Here is a 21,817-nt window from a genome sequence, read left to right as displayed (position 1 = left end):
TCCTATTTGGTTAGAATGGAGCATGTGTATTCAGTGGAAGGGAGTGAGCAGCTTTTAGACTTTACCTGGTTAAGTGGAAATATTACTGCACTTCGTGATGGCCATACATGTGCAGACATTAAAGGCAGAGGAGATCCCTGAGGACTAATGTGAATATTATGCCTGGTGGTGGCTAATATGGAGAAAAGTATAAATATATGTGATGTCTAAGTCAGTGCTAATAACCTACTTTATGCTAAATGATGCAGGTCATTCTAACTAAGTACCTTCTGAGCATAATTCCCTTGTGAAAATGAATATGGATTTTACTGTACAATGTACCCTATTCCTGAAGCAAATATGAATAGGCTGATATGTGATTAAATTGGGATTTCCATAGCTTACAATTGTGTTGGAAATAGAGAGAAAAGCATTATTCGCATTGTGAGTGGTTCCTGAGTGGCATTGATAGGCCTAGTCACTAGCATACTTTTTGACAACAATTTAATGCACTACCAGACTCACAGAATACATAAGGGGAATTTGGGAGAGAAAAACTGTTCTCTCAACTAATTCCTATTTTCCCACAATACAAGGACCGTGAAAATTGTCCGTTATGGCAAAGAAACTAACATATCTCGATTGAAGAGAACCAGAGAGCCAGTTGGGTTGTCTTTGGCTGCGTTTGGTGCCTGCATACTACCTGCGCTGGAATGTGCTAAATTCGGACACTTTTGGATCTAAAGTTTTAGTCGGAAATAGAACAAATGACCAATGAGTAGATTGCTGCGAACAAGCTCTAAAAAAAATAACATGCACGCTGTTACGCACGATTTGAAAATAATCACCGTGTCATTTTCATCTTTCTTATGCAAAGTAGCTGTCTTTGAAGGCGGATCTTTTGGCAGGTTAGCCCAGGACCGTGGCGAAGACCAACTCAAACGAGCGGTGCCACCAACCACTCCAAACTGATTTGCTCTGTCTCTGGAGTGCAGTTAGGAATAGATCTCTGCTCTGTTTGAGTTATTATTAGGTTATTACACAGTTTGCGTGGATTTGTCGTGAGTATGCACATACCCCCAACGAAACCCCAACGCGGAGCAAAAGGAAGAACAATTTAGTTAAGTTGGTAGCCTAAACATTGAAGTTTTAACAGACTGGTTCCACTCGTGCTGCAGGACAGAGGTAGAAGGAATCCGTCCTGAACGTAGTTGAATACCGTCCCTGAACGCGCTTTGATGACCGCTGGAACGTTTGTCTGGATCCGAACACTTTTATCCAAAAAAAAAAAAAACATCGAGGCGAACAGAAAAAAAATGAACTGTGCGACGGACTAGACACAACAACTAGTGCAAACCCGTTTATACTCTGAACAGGTTGGATTATTCTGAAACAAATGTATACACTTCCAAGCATGGACATTATGGTAAGCGACAATTATTTTGCGAGAAAATGATTCACACTTGTTAGGAATTCTCTCTCGAGTTAAATTCGAATCAAAGGAATTACAAGTAAAAACTGAGAAACTCGGGTCTTTCGTAGACAATTGTGAGTTCATCCACTGCTTGGCTCATTCATAAAAAAAAATATCTACAGAAAGGTTTTTAGTAGTCTTTGCCTTTAGGAGACGCAACTTCTACGTTCATCTAAGAATTGTATCTTCAATTGTTTGCCACTAAAAGGATCAAAGAGGAGAGACTATGCATTCCTTTGCCAAACTGACCCTTGTCAATGTGCTGCTGGTCTGTCTGAGTTGTGGCTGCTCAGCTATTAGCTCCGTAGACCCAGACCGGCCAGGTGAGGGGAGATGTCAACAGATTGTCATCTCCCTGTGTAAGGACATTGGCTACAACATGACTAGGATGCCCAATCTGATGGGCCACGAGGACCAGAATGAGGCAGCCATCAAGATACATGAGTTTGTCCCTCTCATAGAGTTTGGATGCCACACTCACCTCAAGTTTTTTCTCTGTTCGCTGTATGCACCTATGTGCACAGAGCAGGTGTCCACCCCCATACCTGCCTGCAGAGTGATGTGTGAACAGGCCAGGCAAAAGTGCTCCCCTATCATGGAGCAGTTCAACTTCCACTGGCCTGACTCCCTGGACTGCTCCAGACTACCCAACAAAAATGACCCAAACAATCTATGCATGGAGGCCCCCAACAACGGCTCAGATGAGTCCCCAAAAGGCTCCCACACTCAGCCTCCTGACTTCAGGCTTCAGAGGCCCATAAAAGGCCAGGACCTGCATGTGAAGGACAAGGAGAGCAAGGAGACCTGTAGTAACCCAGGCAAGTTCCACTATGTACAGAAGAGTGAGTCCTGTGCTCCCAAGTGCTACCCCAAAGTGGATGTGTACTGGAGTCAGGGAGATAAGCAGTTCTCTCTGGTGTGGATGGCCATCTGGTCCATCCTTTGCTTCGTCTCCAGCTCATTCACTGTCCTCACCTTCCTTATCGACCCGCAGCGCTTCAAATACCCTGAGAGGCCCATTATCTTTCTCTCTATGTCCTACTGTGTTTACTCTGTGGGCTACCTGATCCGTCTGTTTGTGGGGGCAGACAACATCGCCTGTGACCGGGACAGTGGGGTCCAGTACATCATTCAGGAGGGTCTGGAAAGCACCGGCTGCACCATAGTCTTCCTCATCCTCTACTACTTTGGTATGGCCAGCTCCCTCTGGTGGGTCATCCTCACACTCACCTGGTTCCTGGCTGCAGGGAAGAAGTGGGGTCACGAGGCCATTGAGGCCAACAGCAGCTACTTCCACCTGGCAGCCTGGGCCATCCCGGCCGTCAAGACCATCACGATCCTGGTGATGAGGAAGGTGGCTGGGGACGAGCTGACAGGGGTGTGCTACGTGGGCAGCATGGACGTGAAAGCTCTCACATGCTTCGTGCTCATCCCACTCTCCTGCTACCTCATCATTGGCACCTCCTTCCTGCTGTCGGGCTTCGTGGCCCTGTTCCACATCCGCAAGGTCATGAAGACGGAGGGGGAGAACACGGATAAACTGGAGAAGCTGATGGTGCGGATCGGCGTGTTCTCAGTCCTCTACACTGTACCGGCCACCTGCGTTATCGCCTGCTACTTCTACGAGAGGCTCAACATGGACTACTGGAGGAGCCTGGCCGTGGAGCAGAAGTGTGTTGACAGCAGCAGGAACAATGCAGAGTCTGAGGAGTGTGGTATGAAGAGCTCCATCCCGGCCGTGGAGATCTTCATGGTTAAGATCTTCATGCTGTTAGTTGTGGGCATCACGAGTGGCATGTGGATATGGACCTCAAAGACACTGCAGTCGTGGCAGAATGTGTTTAGCAGGAAGTTGAAGAAGAGGACGAGGAGGAAGCCTGCCAGTGTGTTCACAAGCAGTGGGCCTTACATCAAGCCTCACCCAGCACTTAAAGGGCACAACACAAAGTATGAGCCTACCAGGCCCCCTCCGACATGCGTATGAGCTGGCGCTCTCACAGACAGCGTGCGAAACCAAAACCATTCTAAAGCCCTTACCTAAAACAGACTTTATTATCAGAGTGCCAACAAAAGACACAAAATGTTCATATTTATTTTAAGTATTATTTTGATCCATCTCAAGCTACAAGAAATAACTGCCTTTGTTTAAAATATCTGCTACTCCTGGAACCACGTTTCTGTTTAAGAACATGATAGAGAAAAAATAATATTTTGTGGAAGTAACTATTTGGATGTGTCATTGGGTTGCTTGAATAATGTGCAATATATGTTTTTCTTAATGGCAAAAAAATACACGAGTATTGTAGAAACAGATTAAAGACAATGAAAGGGAATCCACTGACAAAGGGAGTGAATGGTCTGGGAGATCAAGACCCTTTAGCGTTGTGTGGCTTTGAAATGGAAGTCAAAGCAGTGCCATACATGTTTGGACTGAACTGAAGTGAGAAAGCAGCTGTTGAAAAGGGCCCAGGACCACATTGACTGCCTATTGTGAAGCAAATTCATTCCATAAATCAACAAGCACTAGACATCGCAAAAGTAATAATTTGTACAGACAGTTTTCCTGTTGTTTTTTCTTTGCTGTTTTATAGCACAGGGGAACATTTGCATATATTTCTTAAAGTTAATATTTTATAAAAAAATTAATGAAACATTCCAGTTTTAATTTCCTAAAATCTGGAATTGTATATTATAACTGTATGGGGTTTATCTGTAGTGTGAATGAGTTCACCCTTGGCTTTACAAAAAGCACATTTCTCAATTTGTATGACAAATTATTACATTGGACATTTGAAGATAGTCCTCACTAACCATTGATGTAACGTTATGGTATATTTCAATCATCCACCGAGTGTATGCTTGACACTTGACTTCTCTCTTTTGAGAGATTTATGCATTTAATTACAGAAAGACAAATTGGCGTTTGAAGTTAGCCTTGTGAATACTCTGACTTCTATTGATACCTGATTACAATGGAGTGAGCTCTCAGTGAAGTACCTACAGGAGGAAGAACAATGGCATCTGTACACTTCTGTTGTAATTGTTGAGAAGGAAGGCATCATGGGTAATCCAGAGCCCACTCCCTCCATGGCCATTTATTAGAGATGACTAATAGAAAAAAAGTTTGATGACATCAAAGAGATTACGAACAAAGCACTTTTGTATTATTGTAGTGTCAACCATTTCTAAAAGTGAGGCTTTTATATTCCACTCCTATTAAAATGTATTCACTTCCATGTTCCCATACAGCAACAAAGACTTTTACTTTTGTTTTGTTTTTGTTTCCCAGTTTTCATCTCATTTGCAACATCTAATCAGGTCATTTTTAAAAAATCTAGAGCCTTTGATTTTAGTACCTTTTTTTCTTGTGATTAAGTTCAGAGCGCAAATGTGCAAATAAGCGTCTGGTATGATCCTCTCACTCTAGGAACTCACTCAAGTCGGGCTTTGATTATGTTACTGAGATGATCAGTCCACAGCTTTCATTTCCCCCCCCTCTACTTCCAGTTCCGCTCAGACTTTTGTAGGCCTATAGATGAACGTCTATGCGGTTAAGTTGAGATAACACAAAGATAATCATTTTGTTTTTGTGCTTTTTTTTGTCGGGCCACTGATTCAATCACGTGTGTTTTCATGTGTGTGTATTTCAGGGATGAGGGTTATGAAATAATCCTAGTTATTCAGGACAGGATCAGGTTGTTTGAAGGGTTTGGCTTTGAGGAGAGATTTATAACTGCAAACAAAATACACAATATCTGTCATCTACCCTCCTCTTATCACCCTGGCATAGTGATATTTCTAAAGACACATCTGGCCTGGATTTCAGGCGGCTGTCATATTGACTAAGACTAGTTTTCAATAGCATGGTAGGCTATTGACTGAAACTAATATATCTGGTAGCGTACTCATTTGTTTGGGAGTCCAATGCTCTCACATTGTAAACATTGAATTGAACATCCCCTTCCAACTACAAGTCAAGTCTTGAGTGGAAGCAACACTAATATAGCTCATCTACCCCCAATTCCATTAGTTTATAGCAGAATTAACCATTTTGGAAACCACCAAAAACAAGGAACATTGTGCACCTTTATCTAAACTTTAAAGTTTTATGGCTTATGCATGAGAACTCCCAGACCCTAATAATGTTGCAGGTTGAGTGTAAACTATGTGCTCTCCCCCGAGGGCATTCAAGTTCCAGCATCATCCCAACCTGTTTTAACAGTGAAAAGCACATGACTCACAGCTGAATCAAAGTCAAGCAGTGTCTATTGATACTCTGTGTTGCAAAAAAAGGTGAGTGTTTTCGAAGGCTTCAACAGAGGCCACCTGGATAACAGCCCCCCCCCAAGGCTGTAAACATAAATGACAGTTACCACCCTCTCCTCTGGGGCTTATTCTTCCAAGTACGCTTCAGTTGCTCTTTTCAAAGGGAAACACTCTGAAGTATGCAAGCAAGGGCACAGTAGTGTCAGCCCAAAATGTTTTGGAACAAACTACACATGCTTCTGAATTTTGATATAAAACTGTTTTTCTGAGGTAAGGTTTGTGTTTTGCAGCCAATATATCACAAATAATTAGACCTGTTATTCCACGTCACTGCCAGTGCAAAGGCTTTATTATTAACTGGGTCTGGAACTGCTATGATCTAATCAGCCAAGTGTCTCATTCCAATCAGCCGAGTGTCTCATTATATAATGTGTGTGCCACATAGCCCCTGTCATTGCCCAGTTGTTGTCCCTAGCGATGGTGTGGTAGACGCCATGTTTTGTTTGTCCCAGTGGGGAATCTGGCAGCTGGCATGTGACTGGGGCTGAGGGTCTTCAGATCACCATATCTTAAAGCCAACCATGGCCCCGATTTGAAAGGACCAACTCATCCCCCACAGCCCCTCTCACACACACTCTCATTCTCTCACTCTTCCCTTGCAACTCCCCCTCTCAACAAATGTCCTGCTAATACGACACTTGCATAGTTCTCTACAGCAGTTAATGTAGCAACAGTCTTTTGGGGGACTTACCTAATGACTCTTTGCAAATCCAATCAGTTTTCCACATTGATTCAATGTCATCACATTGAACTTTTCTGTTGAAATGATTCTTTAAAAAACGTTGATTTAACCAGTTTTTGCACAGTGGGAAGAGTGTGTGGCCGGGTGCTTTAAACACACAGTTAATGTGACAGAAGAGGCCTTCTGGAAGTCAGTCTCTGACCGTCTCTGACTCACATTCAGGGAGGGGAAAACCAGCAGGGTAACATCATCACTTCAGCCGATACCTTAAAACCAGGACATCAAGTTAAGATATAGTCATACACCTATAAAAACGATGACCCAATTCCTATTTCCTTGCCCCCACTCTTATTGCGTAGCTTTTCTCCCATTGTGTATGAAGGTGTGGTGGAACTAGAATCCTGCCTTGCTACCTGTGCATTGGCTGCTGCTGTTGCTTGCAGTCATAAAGTGCTCTGACACAGTGACATAAATCAGGCTGTCTGGTTGACTGGCGGCTAAGGCAGTGTCCCTTTGATCAGGCTTTCTGAAGACGCCCCATGTACTCATCCTCAGCTGCCCCAGCACCACCTGTTTACCAGTCCAGGCCTGTCTGTTTGGAGTACAGTACTCAGCCCCCCTCTCCCTCTCGCTCTCACTCTCACTCTCGCAATGAAACATATGTTAACATTGCCAAGGCAAGTATAAACAATACAAATTAACAGTAAACATTATACTCACAAAAGCTCCAAAAGAATAAAGACATTTCAAATGTCATATTATGTGCAAATAGTTGAAGTACAAAAGGGAAAATAAATAAATATAAATCTAGGTTTTATTTACAATGGAGTTTGTTCTTCACTGGTTGCCCTTTTCTTGTGACAACAGGTCACAAATCTTGCTGCTGTGATGGTACACTGTGGTATTTCACCCAATATATATGGGAGTTTATCAAAATTGGGTTTGTTTTTGAATTCTTTGTGGGTCTGTGTAATCTGAGGGAAATATATGTCTCTAATACTGTCATACATTTGGCAGGAGGTCAGGAAGTGCAGTTTCCACCTCATTTTGTTGGGCAGTGAGCACATAGCCTGTCTTCTCGTGAGAGCCAGGTCTGCCTACGGCGGCCTGTCTCAATAGTAAGACTATGCTCACTGAGTCTGTACATAGTCCTTGAGTTTTGGTCAGTCACAGTGGTCAGGTATTCTGCCACTGTGTACTCTCTGTTTAGGGCCAAATCACATTCTAGTTTGCTCTTTTTTTGTTGTTAATTCTTTCCAATGTGTCAAGTAATTATCTTTTTGTTTTCTCATGATTTGTTTCGGTCTAATTGTGTTGCTGTCCAGGCTCAGCTTGCTTAGGGGGCTATTCTCCAGGTTAATCTCTCTGAAGGTGATGGCCCTCTCTCTCTCTCACCTCGCTCTCTCAGACCCATCACACACACACACACACACACACACTTGCACTTCCATTGGTTTTGGTGGGAAAGAAGAGGAACAGTTTACAGAATAAAAGTGAAAGGTCAAAATTGTCAGAGTTTGCAATAGTTCTGAATTTGACAATTTACCTATGGAATAAAGTACACTTATTTATATTTTTTCAGATAATTATTTAAAACTTTGACATCATCATCATATTTAGCATTCAGTACAGTGAATAGCAAACTATAAAAAAAAGTATTTTGGCTTGTAATGAAAGTACCTTCTCATCTCTCACGGCTCAAATCCTTGAGATCAAAAGATTACTGTATAAGGAAGCATTGGAAGGCCACAGGTATTAAATCATTCTATGGGGCAAGAATAGTATCAATAAACATCTAGACGTATGTACAAAGGCCGGTAGTAGAATAAGGATAGTTTTGCACAATATCATATTACCATTCTCCACATCAATAGTAAACACACACGCACATCTGTTTGCATTTGGGCTGCAGGAGAGGCAATGTTCCCCTTGACTATTGAAGGTGAGAGTAATTAATAGAAATCTGGCAACACCGAAAGCCTTCCCTGTAAGGCAGGGGAAGGGCACCTTTTTCAAATGCATAATGTTGTGCCTTTCAGGCCCTCTCCTGATCAGACAAGTGTTCGATAGGAGCTTTGGTTAGAAAGAGAGCGGAATATGTTTATTTGTATGTTTAGGAGCGAATTGACTGAGCTAGAGATCAGGCAGATTAGTATTAATTGAGACAGACCTCTGTTAAAAGCAGCCACTGCCAAAGTGCAAACAGCTTCCTTTGTTTTTTGTGTCTTTGTTTAGTTTGTTAATTGTATGGGCATGCACCTGAGCAAAAGCAAACACTAGCAGAAAAAAGTTTGCATCCCATTTGTAGTACAACAGCAAATACCGTCACGTTACTCGAATACACAAACACTAGCCTTTTTCATGCCTTTATGTTACACTGCAACCTCCAATTCTTTGTCATTTATTTGGATTCCTGTCGTAACAGACATCAGAACAGGGACTTAACTATCATATAATTCCCCGTTACTAAAGCATAACAAGACTCACCGGCCTGAACAGGAAGATCAATCCACATTATGAGGCCTGGGCTAACTCGGCATGGCACCACGCTTGTTTCATATGATCACAAAGGCACAGGGATATTAAACTGAAATGCAGCATCAAAAATAAGGAAGTATAACTAATACTCATGGCACCCATATGGCTGAAACGAGGCTGAATCTACAAAGACGGTTGAGAGGAGATTGTGCATGGAGGGGGTGAGGGGGTGAATAGTCTGGTGTCAGCTACAAGCAGGGTTTTTGCCATGGTGATTTAGCAGCACCAGATTGTGACGCTCTAATCTGCCACCTTCCTAATCCTCACAGCAAAGTGTTCAGATAATAAAACCCATCAGAATTTCAGCGCCAAGAATCCCATTGTTGCCCAGTGGAGGGGATGTGTTCCCTGTCTTTGAACACATTCCCTCTCACACACACAAACAGACACATATGCACATACACACACACACACACACACATATTGAATGTGGTGGAGGTGCTATTTTGAATCTCCCTTTTCTATGGTGCATTGGAATGTTGTCAATGTTATGATACCGTTTGTTTGTGTGTGTGTGTGTGTGTGTGTGATGTTGGTATGACAGTGACAGGACTGATGGAAAGAGGTGCAGGGGTGGAGAGAGCAAGCACACCAGGAGACTGTCAGTATGTTTGCACGTTTGTGTTCGTATGCGTGTGTACATTTGTGAGTGTTCGTGTATGAGAAAGATATAGGGACAGAAAATAGCGAGAGGGATGAACTGACAAGGCTCACACACACCACTGAGAGAAAATGCCTGTGGATCAAAGATGCTCTAAACAAACTTAAGAAAGAAAGATGGCTCAGAGGGGGAGTGTTTAAAAGGAATCTACGCAATCAATTGTCACGTAAACTTCGGGAAATGCTCTCGGCCTCACGACCAGAAAATATACAAACATTTTACAAAACTAGATTCTGTATCAGTTCCAAAACCACAGTATGTATTGCACAGCATATAAAACACGTTAAAGAGGCTATATACTTTTGAAATTGAACAGGAAGACATCCAGAGAATAGCAACAGAAGCAAACAAAGGAATAAACATGTTCTTGTCATTGTATATAACATCTCGTCTTTGTATTTTGATTACAACCATAAGTGTGCCAAATCCTGTTTAGTTCCATGTGAAGCATCTGTATTTTTACTCCATTACAAATGTATAGCCTACTGTAATTGGTCTGTTCTAATTTTCACCTTCCAGGTCTGGTACATGCAACATATGTGTTTCTGTCCACAGGGATTGTATTAAGTGGTGCAATCAGAACCTGCCTGTATCCCTGGAGAGATCCTTTTTTTCTCTCAGGAAAGTAGTTCATTCAAACTGGCATGTACAACACATAACATGTGTTACCCCTCAGTGGTCGACAACAATGTCCCGTTTCGCTCCGTAGTTTACTCCAGGCAGTGACAGGACTGGAAGCAATTTAAGTCCAACACAGAAAAACGGCTGAGGAGTTGATAAATGGCTGTATTGTTTTGTTTCTTACTGTGTCTCTACCAGATAGTGCATCTTTTCTTTTGAATAATCAAGCTAAAGCTTGGGAAAGGGATCTCAGTTTCCCGGACACTGAGGTTGGTCCAGATTGCTCGAACCTGATAGTGGTAATGACTGTGATGGCAGGAGTGGGTAATCTACAGAGAGAGGGGCTCTGGACCCATTTATCTGCCCTGAGTGGAAAATCCAAGCCCAATTAAAGTCTGTCTGGATGACAGCAGTCATGAATGAGTGAGAGAGGCCAATAGGCATGCCCACTGGCTTCTACAACACCACTGTACTGTATACACTGTGTGAAGGTATGTACTGTATACACTGTGTGAAGGTATGTACTGTATACACTGTGTGAAGGTATGTACTGTATACACTGTGTGAAGGTATGTACTGTATACACTGTGTGAAGGTATGTACTGTATACACCCTGTGAAGGTATTGTACTGTATACACCCTGTGAAGGTATTGTACTGTATACACTCTGTGAAGGTATGTACTGTATACACTCTGTGAAGGTATGTACTGTATACACTCTGTGAAGGTATGTACTGTATACACTCTGTGAAGGTATGTACTGTATACAATCTATGAAGGTATGTACTGTATACACTGTGTGAAGGTATGTACTGTATACACTGTGAAGGTATGTACTGTATACACTGTGAAGGTATGTACTGTATACACTCTGTGAAGGTATGTAGTGCACTCAATTAAAATCTCAATGTCTACAGCATATGGAAGGGGGATACCTAGTCAGATGCACAACTGAACACATTCAACGTGTCTTCTGCATTTAACCCAACCTCTGAATCAGAGAGGTGTGGGGGGTTGCCTTAATCAACATCCACATCTTCAGCGCCCAGAGAACAATGGGTTAACTGCCTTGCTCAGGGGCAGAACAGCTCAGAGATTCGATCCAGCAACCTTTCTGTCACTGGCCCAATGCTCTAACCACTATGCCATTTGCATGTTAGTGTTTGTGGATTCGCAAATACATGCAACAATGGCCACCATTGGAGTGAAGTGCAAAACATAGCACTTAGCATTTGATCGTTATATCAGGGCATGGGCTGACATGACAAGCAGCCTCTAATTTAGTTTTTCAAAGAATAGAATAGAGTTCAGAGAAACTACAGCATATCAAGCTCCTTTCAATTTTTCGTCTAAAGTTGGGAATTGAGATAATGGAAGCAGAGGTTTGGATATGTCATTTTAGGCGAAAATTGAAAAAAGGGGGGGATTCTTAAGAGGTTAATTAAGGATATCGGCCTCGGAGCTGAAATAACTAAGTGGCTGGAGTCGGTCAGTAGAGGAAAGGCAGGGGCTCTCATGAGAACGGGTCACTTTTGAGGACTTTCGCAGGGGGCACTAAGTCAGTTAATTGATATTCAAGGATTTGACCCAGTGACAACAGGGATGTCATTAAGGTTAAGACAGCCTTGCCTCTGCTTATTGTGCCTTGGCTAAAAGCAGAGGGGTCTCCAAGCCACCCCCCCACCCTCCTCCACAAGGTTGTCATAGTGAGCAAATCAAGCCTGCAGCACTTTGTCACAGTCATGTGAGCACATTCTCCCTTTCTTCATATTTTTCTTCCTTTTCCGTCTATCTTTCTCTCCATCTGCTTTACCCAGGCCCTGGAAAAGGGAGGTTTATGTCCACTGACAATGCTTAGTGAGTCATAGACATCCCTGTATTTACACAGACGCACAAGCTGTAGGGTTCCTAGATTACCCTCAACCAAAAGAACACAGTAACACAAAACGATTTATCTGAAACACCAACTTAAACATAATATATATTTCAGGAGAGGGACAGGATGTGTGTGGATGAGATATATTTGTGGGGTCCACAGCAGAATAGGGGTTGCATGAGAAGACAAGCAGTAGGGTTCCAAGAAGGGGCGCAGCGGTCTAAGGCAATGCATCTCAGTGCTAGAGGCATCACTACAGACCCTGGTTAGATTCCAGGCTGTATCACAACCGGCCGTGATTGGGAGTCCCATAGAACGGCGCGCAATTGGCCCAGCGTCGTCCAGGATTAGGGTTTGGCTGGGTTAGGCCGTCATTGTAAATAATACTTTTTTCTTAACTGACTTGCCTAGTTAAATAAAGGTTAAATAAAAATATACCAGCCAGTTAAATGCCTCAGATTACCTGAGGAGTGGATACTATCTGTGCTGATTATGTCCTGTGCCAAACAGACCACTGAATGTAATCACACACACATTTTACCTACATGAGCTCCTATGACAGTTCAATTCAATAAATCAAAAAACAAATGAGTGATGTTTAGAAATAAGCCTCTGCACTGTCTTGTCATACAAATATGTTTCAAGACAAATGTCAGGGAAATTAGGCTGTGGACAAAATTGCAGCAGTGCTATTTTAAGATGAGGAAGAACAGCCAGGAGAGCAGGAGGGAGTAGCTCCTCTCTCTCTCAGGTGATGGGGCATGTCTGTGCCTCACCCTGACTGAACCTGTAGCTGTACCTGCCTGCTGCGGCTGCCTCATGGCACTATTATTATACTAGTCAGACATAAATCAGAGAGGGAGAGAGACATCAGGGCCCATGGGCCTTAGGAGGCCCCGCCAGACAGGAGGCAATCACCATCAGAGAAAGAGAAACTGTTCCCTCCTGCACTTACACCCAGCCAGCACTCTCTTCACTTCACAACCTCCCCTGGCCATGGGAGCCGGCCATAGAGGGGCCCGGGCCGCACCGCACCGGTCCAACGAGTTCAGCTCTCTCTCTCTGGCAGACAGCGCATATCACATGTGCATCCTGCACTCCTACATTCTGAGCACTTTAAAGGAGTTATAGCACCTGCCAACAGGAAACAATGGTGGCGACTGCTGATGTGAAATAACACCATTCTTCTCTCTGTTGGCTCGCAGTCCCATGGAGGAGATGATCTGAGACACTTGATATGGCAAACCTGACAGGATGACCTATCAAATAGATTATAGGAGCAGTCGCCAATGACAAACTTTAGTGTAAAAGTTCATCTCCGGGTGACAATGGTGTAAAATTTCATGTAATATTGGTTAAAACCGCATTCCAGCCAGTGTCTATTCTACAAGTTACCACCAGGCTAAATCTATGACGTTAAAATGTCTATTTACTCTGTTCCATCTGACTGCGCAATCCACTGTCTCATCAGCCCAGCCAAACAATTTATAAACTTGATCTCCACTATTAAAAGCTTCTAGACATTGTCTCACGTCTTTTAGACTAACATTTAGTTTTCAACAGAGGATATTTGTATAAACCTTCCTGTCTGTCTCTCCGACATTTGCAACATTGTTTCAATATTCAAATTAGATCTCCAGCTGTCCCACAATAGTAATGAACGTGTCGGGAGTTGGGACTATACCTTGTGGAAGGATGAAATAGTATGAATAAATAAAATAAAATAATGTCTTTAATGAAAATATGTCAATCATTATTTGAATATGTTGGTAACCCGTTGTATAAAAGTGATAATGCCCTCAGGACTAACACCCGTGACAATATATCCTCCAAACACTGGCTTCTAGGGCCTTATCACTTAAATAAATGATATATTTTCTCTTCATATTGAATTTTAGTCAGAATCATTGATGTGTTGGAGGCTTACTTTAAAGGCCATGGACAGCACATAGGATATATACATATTGAGCACCAACCCTCTCCTCCTTTGAACTTTTCTCCAACTACTTCCCATACCTTTACCTTTGTTAACTCTCTAGCACAGATGCACACAAAGACAGTGTTTCAAACCAGTTTTGATCATGCACACCTGCATAAGCTTCCCTCAATCAATGTACACATAGGGCATGCTTTGGACAATGGGTGGTGGTGAATCCTGAGATTATCTCGACTAGACAAGCTATACATTACACACAGCTACAGGGGCGGACTGGCCATCTGGCATTTCGGGGAAATGGGCTTGTGTAACTTGTTTGTTTTTTTGTGGAAAACTCTCCTTATCTGGCTGATAATGGGGGGCTTTATAAAACATTTGCCGTGTGGGGGCTTCTAGGGAAAAAATGGGCTGATCTGTTCGAAATGCCAGGGCTGATTTCTGGTCCCAGCTTGTCGTGCAGAGCTATACACACCAACTTTACATGGGCAGAGTTCATCTTTATCCTTTGAGATGATGCATACCAATTGAGAAAATACAGTGAAGCTAATGACAGTTGAAATAGGACATACAGAAATGCACATTACTGTAGCTGCCATAGCGGTTTCTACTAAAATGTTATACTAAGACTGAGATAAAGTGGCAGTGCTCTCAAGTTCAACATCCCCCATAGTAAAGACAGTGTGGCTAAGAAGACAATCAGCTCTTGTGATTGTATTTTGTCCTCATCTAGAGCCAGGGAGAATATCCAGGCTCCACTGATACATACAATCATTACAGAATCTGCAGAGGAGCTTTTAACAGGTTCCAAGGACCGTGGCTTACTTTTTAAATAAAACATAAACAAGAGAAAATATCAAACCCATTAATCTTTCATTAAGCTAGCCGGATAAAAAAGAATCGCTTAAAGTATCATTCGTTACCATCACCGCGAGTGAAGAAGCCCCCCTGCGAACATCAAAGGCTTATCAAAGAAACAGAGAGGGAGAGAGAATTTGGCTGAGAACCAGCTTGTGGTTCAGTTTTAATTTCGCCTGACTCATAACGACATCGAAGAGGAAATGGGGGCTAGGATAGTTTTTAGGAGTGGCATCAAGGCAGCAAGCCTTTCCAAACAAACACACTCGTAAACCACGCATTGCTGCTCTGAGGGTTACGTGGTTATAGACTCGGAGTACTGGCCAGGGAGGAGTCCTAATACAGTAAGCCATCATGATCAGCAAGAGCATAGGATCCCTATGGCCAGAGACAGGCTTAACTGCATTCCTTATGCCCTCCCTGGACAAACACACAGGCATTCCACATAAGGATGGGGAGGAGGCTTTGTGATATTTGTGAGGGGTATGTAAGAGGACAATTTAGGAACAGATCCATTTTGCCCTACACGGGCAAACCTTTTTCAAATGAACACTATGAAATATGTGAATCAAACACCCTGTGCTACTAGTTATCAGAAAACAGATGAGTCGAATTGACAGAAGATAACAGCTTTAGTGTAAAAGTCATAGACTCTTCTAGTACTCCCCTTGCTGCTGTGCCATTTAGGCGTGCAGATATAGGTAGATGTAGGCAGGTGGGCAGGCGGGCGGGCAGGCGGGCAGGCAGGCAGGCAGGCAGGCAGGCAGGCAGGCAGGCAGGCAGGCAGGCAGGCAGGCAGGCAGGCAGGCAGGCAGGCAGGCAGGCAGGCAGGCAGCATAGTGGCTGTGAAACTGTGGTACTGCCATGACCGAATATTCCTTATAATCATGTTGATTTCATTCTGTCTGTAGTTTTCTTATGAAGCTTGCTTTGACCTGGATCTATGTAGAGATGCAACCACGGTGATGGCTTTTATACTCTCTTTGTTTTCTTGTTGTCTTTTAAAAGCATTGAAAAGCTTGGCAGTGGTGTCAAGTAGGTTAATAACATGCAGTGGATTAAGGTTTCAGTATGGCTTCTCTCTGCTCAATTGGAGTGGAACTGATTTACTAAGGGGTAAAATAGCAAGTAAAACCTATCCCAACAACACACATGGTGACCTGCATCTCAAGTGGGAAACAGAATCAGCATATGGGGTCATATTCATTCTGTCAGGGAAGTGGCTCCCAATATACTTCACAGGCCCAGTGTGATACATGAGTTAGTCATGCCTCTTACTGAATTAAATATGGCAAGATGAGTTTCTTTTTATCTACAGCCAAAGTGCTAAATCTGACCACTGCTCTTGATACTTGCCCGTTTCAAATGTTTCCTTTGATACTGCAGGCCTATGAGCTTCAAATGTATCAATTTGCCCTCATTTTCTAAGGGCTCCTGTAGCAAACATTCACTGATGCACGTATTATGTAACTAATTGGCTATAGGCTTACTTTCTCAGACTGTATGCAATATGATCCTGTTAACATGCTTTCTGAAGACAAATGTCATCTTGTTGAGTCTTGTGGAGTGAAAATGTTTGCATGCAAACAGCAATGTTTATCAATAATGAAGGCGCCTGAGATTTCCAGAGCTGCCTAATAAACACCATATCAAAACATGATATCATACAGCCCACAATCTCTGAACATGGATGATGGAGGCATTGAAGAAAGACTAGATGTTTGAGAGAAGGTTGGTCCAACAGGGATTGCTTGATCATTGGTTTCTTTTTCACAACAGGAGTGGGAAGGAGAAGCTACAAGTGTGTCTATCTTCGATATGGATAATAATACTTTAATTGGCTTAGCGATGCTACAACCAACCATATGTTTTGGTAGTTTGTACTGTACAACTCCTCTTTGTTAATGTGGAGTAGTTGTGATGTTTCGGGACAAACAGGGATGAAAGCCCAGGGTCCTGTGGCTAATGAGATTCTGAGGTAGTGGGAATGATGCTTTTAATTACAGCCCAGGAATCATCCAAAGGGGGATTGCTGAAGAGCATGCTGTGTGTCTTAGGTTGGGAGTTCAGACCCATGCCAGTCATGCTGTGGCTTCCCCCCTTTGATGCTCACTTCCCTGGGCTTTTCTCTCCCCCCCCCCTGCTTATTAGATTCTTGCTGCACGATGCTTCAGTGCACCTTTGTTCAAGCCAATGCTTTGGACAAAGAGAGGCATAACGACTGAAATTTCAACTTCAAACCCCCAGACAGTTTCAGCAGTGCGGATAGCAACTTAATCTTTTGTGGAAATGAAATCAGTGGCACTCCCATTGTGTGACGGTTTATGGCTGACTCCCGAGGAGGGGAGATGAGATGAATTGTGTGTATGTTTGGGTAGGGGAGAGTGGGGTAAGTTGAGCGATTTGTTACATCCAGCATCACTCTGCCAATAATATAGTATTATTTCTAACAAAGATATCTACATATATTTCAGGATGTTGTGTATCCCTGGAAATAATTTGAATTCATGTAAACATTACAGCTCTGAAAACATCCCACTGGGCACAGACGTCAGTTCAACGTCTAGTTTTGATTTACATTTTGTTGAATGTTTTGGTTGAAATTACTTAGAAACAATGTTGATTCAACCCGTTTTTGTCCAGTGGGATAGCTTTTCCAGTGGTCTCTTGGCACAACTTGGGGTAAGTTGAGTCCAGAGACAGGTTGAGCCCAGGGACAGGGTAAGGTAGGTTGAGCCCAGAGACAGGGTAAGGTTAGTTGAGTCCAGGGACAGGGTAAGGTAAGTTGAGTCCAGGGACAGGGTAAGGTAAGTTGAGCCCAGGGACAGGGTAAGGTAGGTTGAGCCCAGAGACAGGGTAAGGTAAGTTGAGTCCAGGGACAGGGTAAGGTAAGTTGAGTCCAGGGACAGGGTAAGGTAAGTTGAGCCCAGGGACAGGGTGAGGTAAGTTGAGCCCAGAGACAGAGACAGGGTAAGTTAAGTTGAGCCCAGGGACAGAGACAGGGTAAGGTAAGTTGAGTCCAGGGACAGGGTAAGGTAAGTTGAGCCCAGGGACAGGGTGAGGTAAGTTGAGCCCAGAGACAGAGACAGGGTAAGGTAAGTTGAGCCCAGAGACAGAGACAGGGTAAGGTAAGTTGAGTCCAGGGACAGGGTAAGGTAAGTTGAGCCCAGGGACAGGGTGAGGTAAGTTGAGCCCAGAGACAGAGACAGGGTAAGTTAAGTTGAGCCCAGGGACAGGGACAGGGTAAGGTAAGTTGAGCCCAGGGACAGGGACAGGGTAAGGTAAGTTGAGCCCAGGGACAGGGTAAGGTAAGTTGAGCCCAGGGACAGGGTAAGGTAATTTGAGCCCAGGGACAGGGTAAGGTAAGTTGAGCCCAGGGTAAGGTAGGTTGTGCCCAGTGACGGGGTAAGGTAGGTTGAGCCCAGTGACAGGGTAAGGTAAGTTGAGCCCAGGGACAGGGACAGGGTAAGGTAAGTTGAGCCCAGTGACAGGGACAGGGTAAGGTAAGTTGAGCCCAGTGACAGGGTAAGGTAAGTTGAGCCCAGGGACAGGGTAAGGTAAGTTGAGCCCAGGGACAGGGTAAGGTAAGTTGAGCCCAGTGACAGGGTAAGGTAAGTTGAGCCCAGAGACAGGGTAAGGTTAGTTGAGTCCAGGGACAGGGTAAGGTTAGTTGAGTCCAGGGACAGGGTAAGGTAAGTTGAGCCCAGGGACAGGGTAAGGTAGGTTGAGCCCAGAGACAGGGTAAGGTAAGTTGAGTCCAGGGACAGGGTAAGGTAAGTTGAGCCCAGGGACAGGGTAAGGTAATTTGAGCCCAGGGACAGGGTAAGGTAAGTTGAGCCCAGGGTAAGGTATGTTGAGCCCAGTGACGGGGTAAGGTAGGTTGAGCCCAGGGACAGGGTAAGGTAAGTTGAGCCCAGTGACAGGGTAAGGTAAGTTGAGCCCAGTGACAGGGTAAGGTAAGTTGAGCCCAGGGACAGGGACAGGGTAAGGTAAGTTGAGCCCAGTGACAGGGACAGGGTAAGGTAAGTTGAGCCCAGTGACAGGGTAAGGTAAGTTGAGCCCAGGGACAGGGTAAGGTAAGTTGAGCCCAGGGACAGGGTAAGGTAAGTTGAGCCCAGGGACAGGGTAAGGTAAGTTGAGCCCAGTGACAGGGTAAGGTAAGTTGAGCCCAGTGACAGGGACAGGGTAAGGGAAGTTGAGCCCAGGGACAGGGACAGGGTAAGGTAAGTTGAGCCCAGTGACAGGGTAAGGTAAGTTGAGCCCAGGGACAGGGTAAGGTAAGTTGAGCCCAGTGACAGGGTAAGGTAAGTTGAGCCCAGGGACAGGGACAGGGTAAGGTAAGTTGAGCCCAGGGACAGGGTAAGGTAAGTTGAGCCCAGGGTAAGGTATGTTGAGCCCAGTGACAGGGTAAGGTAGGTTGAGCCCAGGGACAGGGTAAGGTAAGTTGAACCCAGTGACAGGGTACGGTAAGTTAATAATAATAATAATATATGCAATTTAGCAGATGCTTTTATCCAAAGCGACTTACAGTCATGTGTGCATACATTCTACGTATGGGTGGTCCTGGGGATCGAACCCACTACCCTGGCGTTACAAGCACCATGCTCTACCAACTGAGCTACAGAAGGACCAGGGACAGGGTGAGGTAAGTTGAGCCCAGGGACAGGGTAAGGTAAGTTGAGCCCAGGGACAGGGTAAGGTAAGTTGAGCCCAGGGACAGGGTAAGGTAAGTTGAGCCCAGGGACAGGGTAAGGTAAGTTGAGCCCAGGGACAAAGACAGGGTAAGTTAAGTTGAGCCCAGGGACAGGGACAGGGTAAGGTAAGTTGAGCCCAGGGACAGAGACAGGGTAAGTTAAGTTGAGCCCAGGGACAGGGTAAGTTAAGTTGAGCCCAGGGACAGGGTAAGTTAAGTTGAGCCCAGGGACAAAGACAGGGTAAGTTAAGTTGAGCCCAGGGACAGGGACAGGGTAAGGTAAGTTGAGCCCAGGGACAGAGACAGGGTAAGTTAAGTTGAGCCCAGGGACAGGGTAAGGTAAGTTAAGTTGAGCCCAGGGACAGGGTAAGTTAAGTTGAGCCCAGGGACAAAGACAGGGTAAGTTAAGTTGAGCCCAGGGACAGGGACAGGGTAAGGTAAGTTGAGCCCGGGGACAGGGTAAGTTAAGTTGAGCCCAGGGACAGAGACAGGGTAAGTTAAGTTGAGCCCAGAGACAGGGTAAGGTAAGTTGAGCCCAGTGACAGGGTAAGGTAAGTTGAGCCCAGGGACAGGGTAAGGTAAGTTGAGCCCAGGGACAGGGTAAGGGGAGGTTGAGCCCAGGGACCGGGTAAGGGGAGGTTGAGCCCAGGGACCGGGTAAGGTAAGTTGAGCCCAGGGACCGGGTAAGGTAAGTTGAGCCCAGGGACAGAGACAGGGTAAGTTAAGTTGAGCCCAGAGACAGGGTAAGGTAAGTTGAGCCCAGTGACAGGGTAAGGTAAGTTGAGCCCAGTGACAGGGTAAGGTAAGTTGAGCCCAGGGACAGGGTAAGGTAAGTTGAGCCCAGGGACAGGGTAAGGTAAGTTGAGCCCAGGGACAGGGTAAGGTAAGTTGAGCCCAGGGACAGGGTAAGGTAAGTTGAGCCCAGTGACAGGGTAGGTAAGATGAGCACAGGGACAGGGTAAGTTAAGTTGAGCCCAGGGACAGGGTAAGGTAAGTTGAGCCCAGGGACAGGGTAAGGTAAGTTGAGCCCAGGGACAGGGTAAGGTAAGTTGAGCCCAGGGACAGGGTAAGGTAAGTTGAGCCCAGAGACAGGGTAAGGTAAGTTGAGCCCAGGGACAGGGTAAGGTAAGTTGAGCCCAGGGACAGGGTAAGGTAAGTTGAGCCCAGGGACAGGGTAAGGTAAGTTGAACCCAGTGACAGGGTACGGTAAGTTAATAATAATAATAATATATGCAATTTAGCAGACGCTTTTATCCAAAGCGACTTACAGTCATGTGTGCATACATTCTACATATGGGTGGTCCCGGGGATCGAACCCACTACCCTGGCGTTACAAGCGCCATGCTCTACCAACTGAGCTACAGAAGGACCAGGGACAGGGTGAGGTAAGTTGAGCCCAGGGACAGGGTAAGGTAAGTTGAGCCCAGGGACAGGGTAAGGTAAGTTGAGCCCAGGGACAGGGTAAGGTAAGTTGAGCCCAGGGACCGGGTAAGGTAAGTTGAGCCCAGGGACCGGGTAAGGTAAGTTGAGCCCAGGGACAGGGTAAGGTAAGTTGAGCCCAGGGACAGGGTAAGGTAAGTTGAGCCCAGGGACAGGGTAAGGTAAGTTGAGCCCAGGGACAGGGTAAGTTGAGCCCAGGGACAGGGTAAGGTAAGTTGAGCCCAGAGACAGGGTAAGGTAAGTTGAGCCCAGGGACAGAGACAGGGTAAGTTAAGTTGAGCCCAGGGACAGGGTAAGGTGAAGGGTACGTTAAGTTGAGCCCAGGGACAGGGTAAGTTAAGTTGAGCCCAGGGACAAAGACAGGGTAAGTTAAGTTGAGCCCAGGGACAGGGACAGGGTAAGTTAAGTTGAGCCCAGGGACAGGGTAAGGTAAGTTGAGCCCAGGGACAGGGTAAGGTAAGTTGAGCCCAGGGACAGGGTAAGGTAAGTTGAGCCCAGGGACAGGGTAAGGTAAGTTGAGCCCAGGGACAGGGTAAGGTAAGTTGAGCCCAGGGACAGAGACAGGGTAAGTTAAGTTGAGCCCAGGGACAGGGACAGGGTAAGGTAATTTGAGCCCAGGGACAGGGTAAGGTAAGTTGAGCCCAGGGTAAGGTATGTTGAGCCCAGGGACAGGGTAAGGTAGGTTGAGCCCAGGGACAGGGACAGGGTAAGGTAAGTTGAGCCCAGGGCCAGGGAC

The 21,817-nt window shown here is 45.0% G+C and overlaps 1 protein-coding gene across 1 annotated transcript; it reads left to right on the top strand.

Annotated features, from left to right (window-relative positions):
- Positions 1-907: 907 nt before the first annotated feature.
- On the top strand, positions 908-4,693 carry LOC124036239 (frizzled-10-B-like). Its single transcript, XM_046350541.1, has one exon. The coding sequence runs from the start codon at positions 1,680-1,682 to the stop codon at positions 3,435-3,437; it is 1,758 nt and encodes a 585-aa protein (XP_046206497.1). The 5' UTR covers positions 908-1,679; the 3' UTR covers positions 3,438-4,693.
- The last annotated feature ends 17,124 nt before the right edge of the window (positions 4,694-21,817 follow it).

The sequence above is a fragment of the Oncorhynchus gorbuscha genome, linkage group LG05, assembly GCF_021184085.1.
Source record: "Oncorhynchus gorbuscha isolate QuinsamMale2020 ecotype Even-year linkage group LG05, OgorEven_v1.0, whole genome shotgun sequence".
Lineage (NCBI taxonomy): Eukaryota > Metazoa > Chordata > Actinopteri > Salmoniformes > Salmonidae > Oncorhynchus > Oncorhynchus gorbuscha.
The sequence above is the reverse complement of the archived record's forward strand: the minus strand, read 5'-3'. Positions and strand labels throughout refer to the sequence as shown.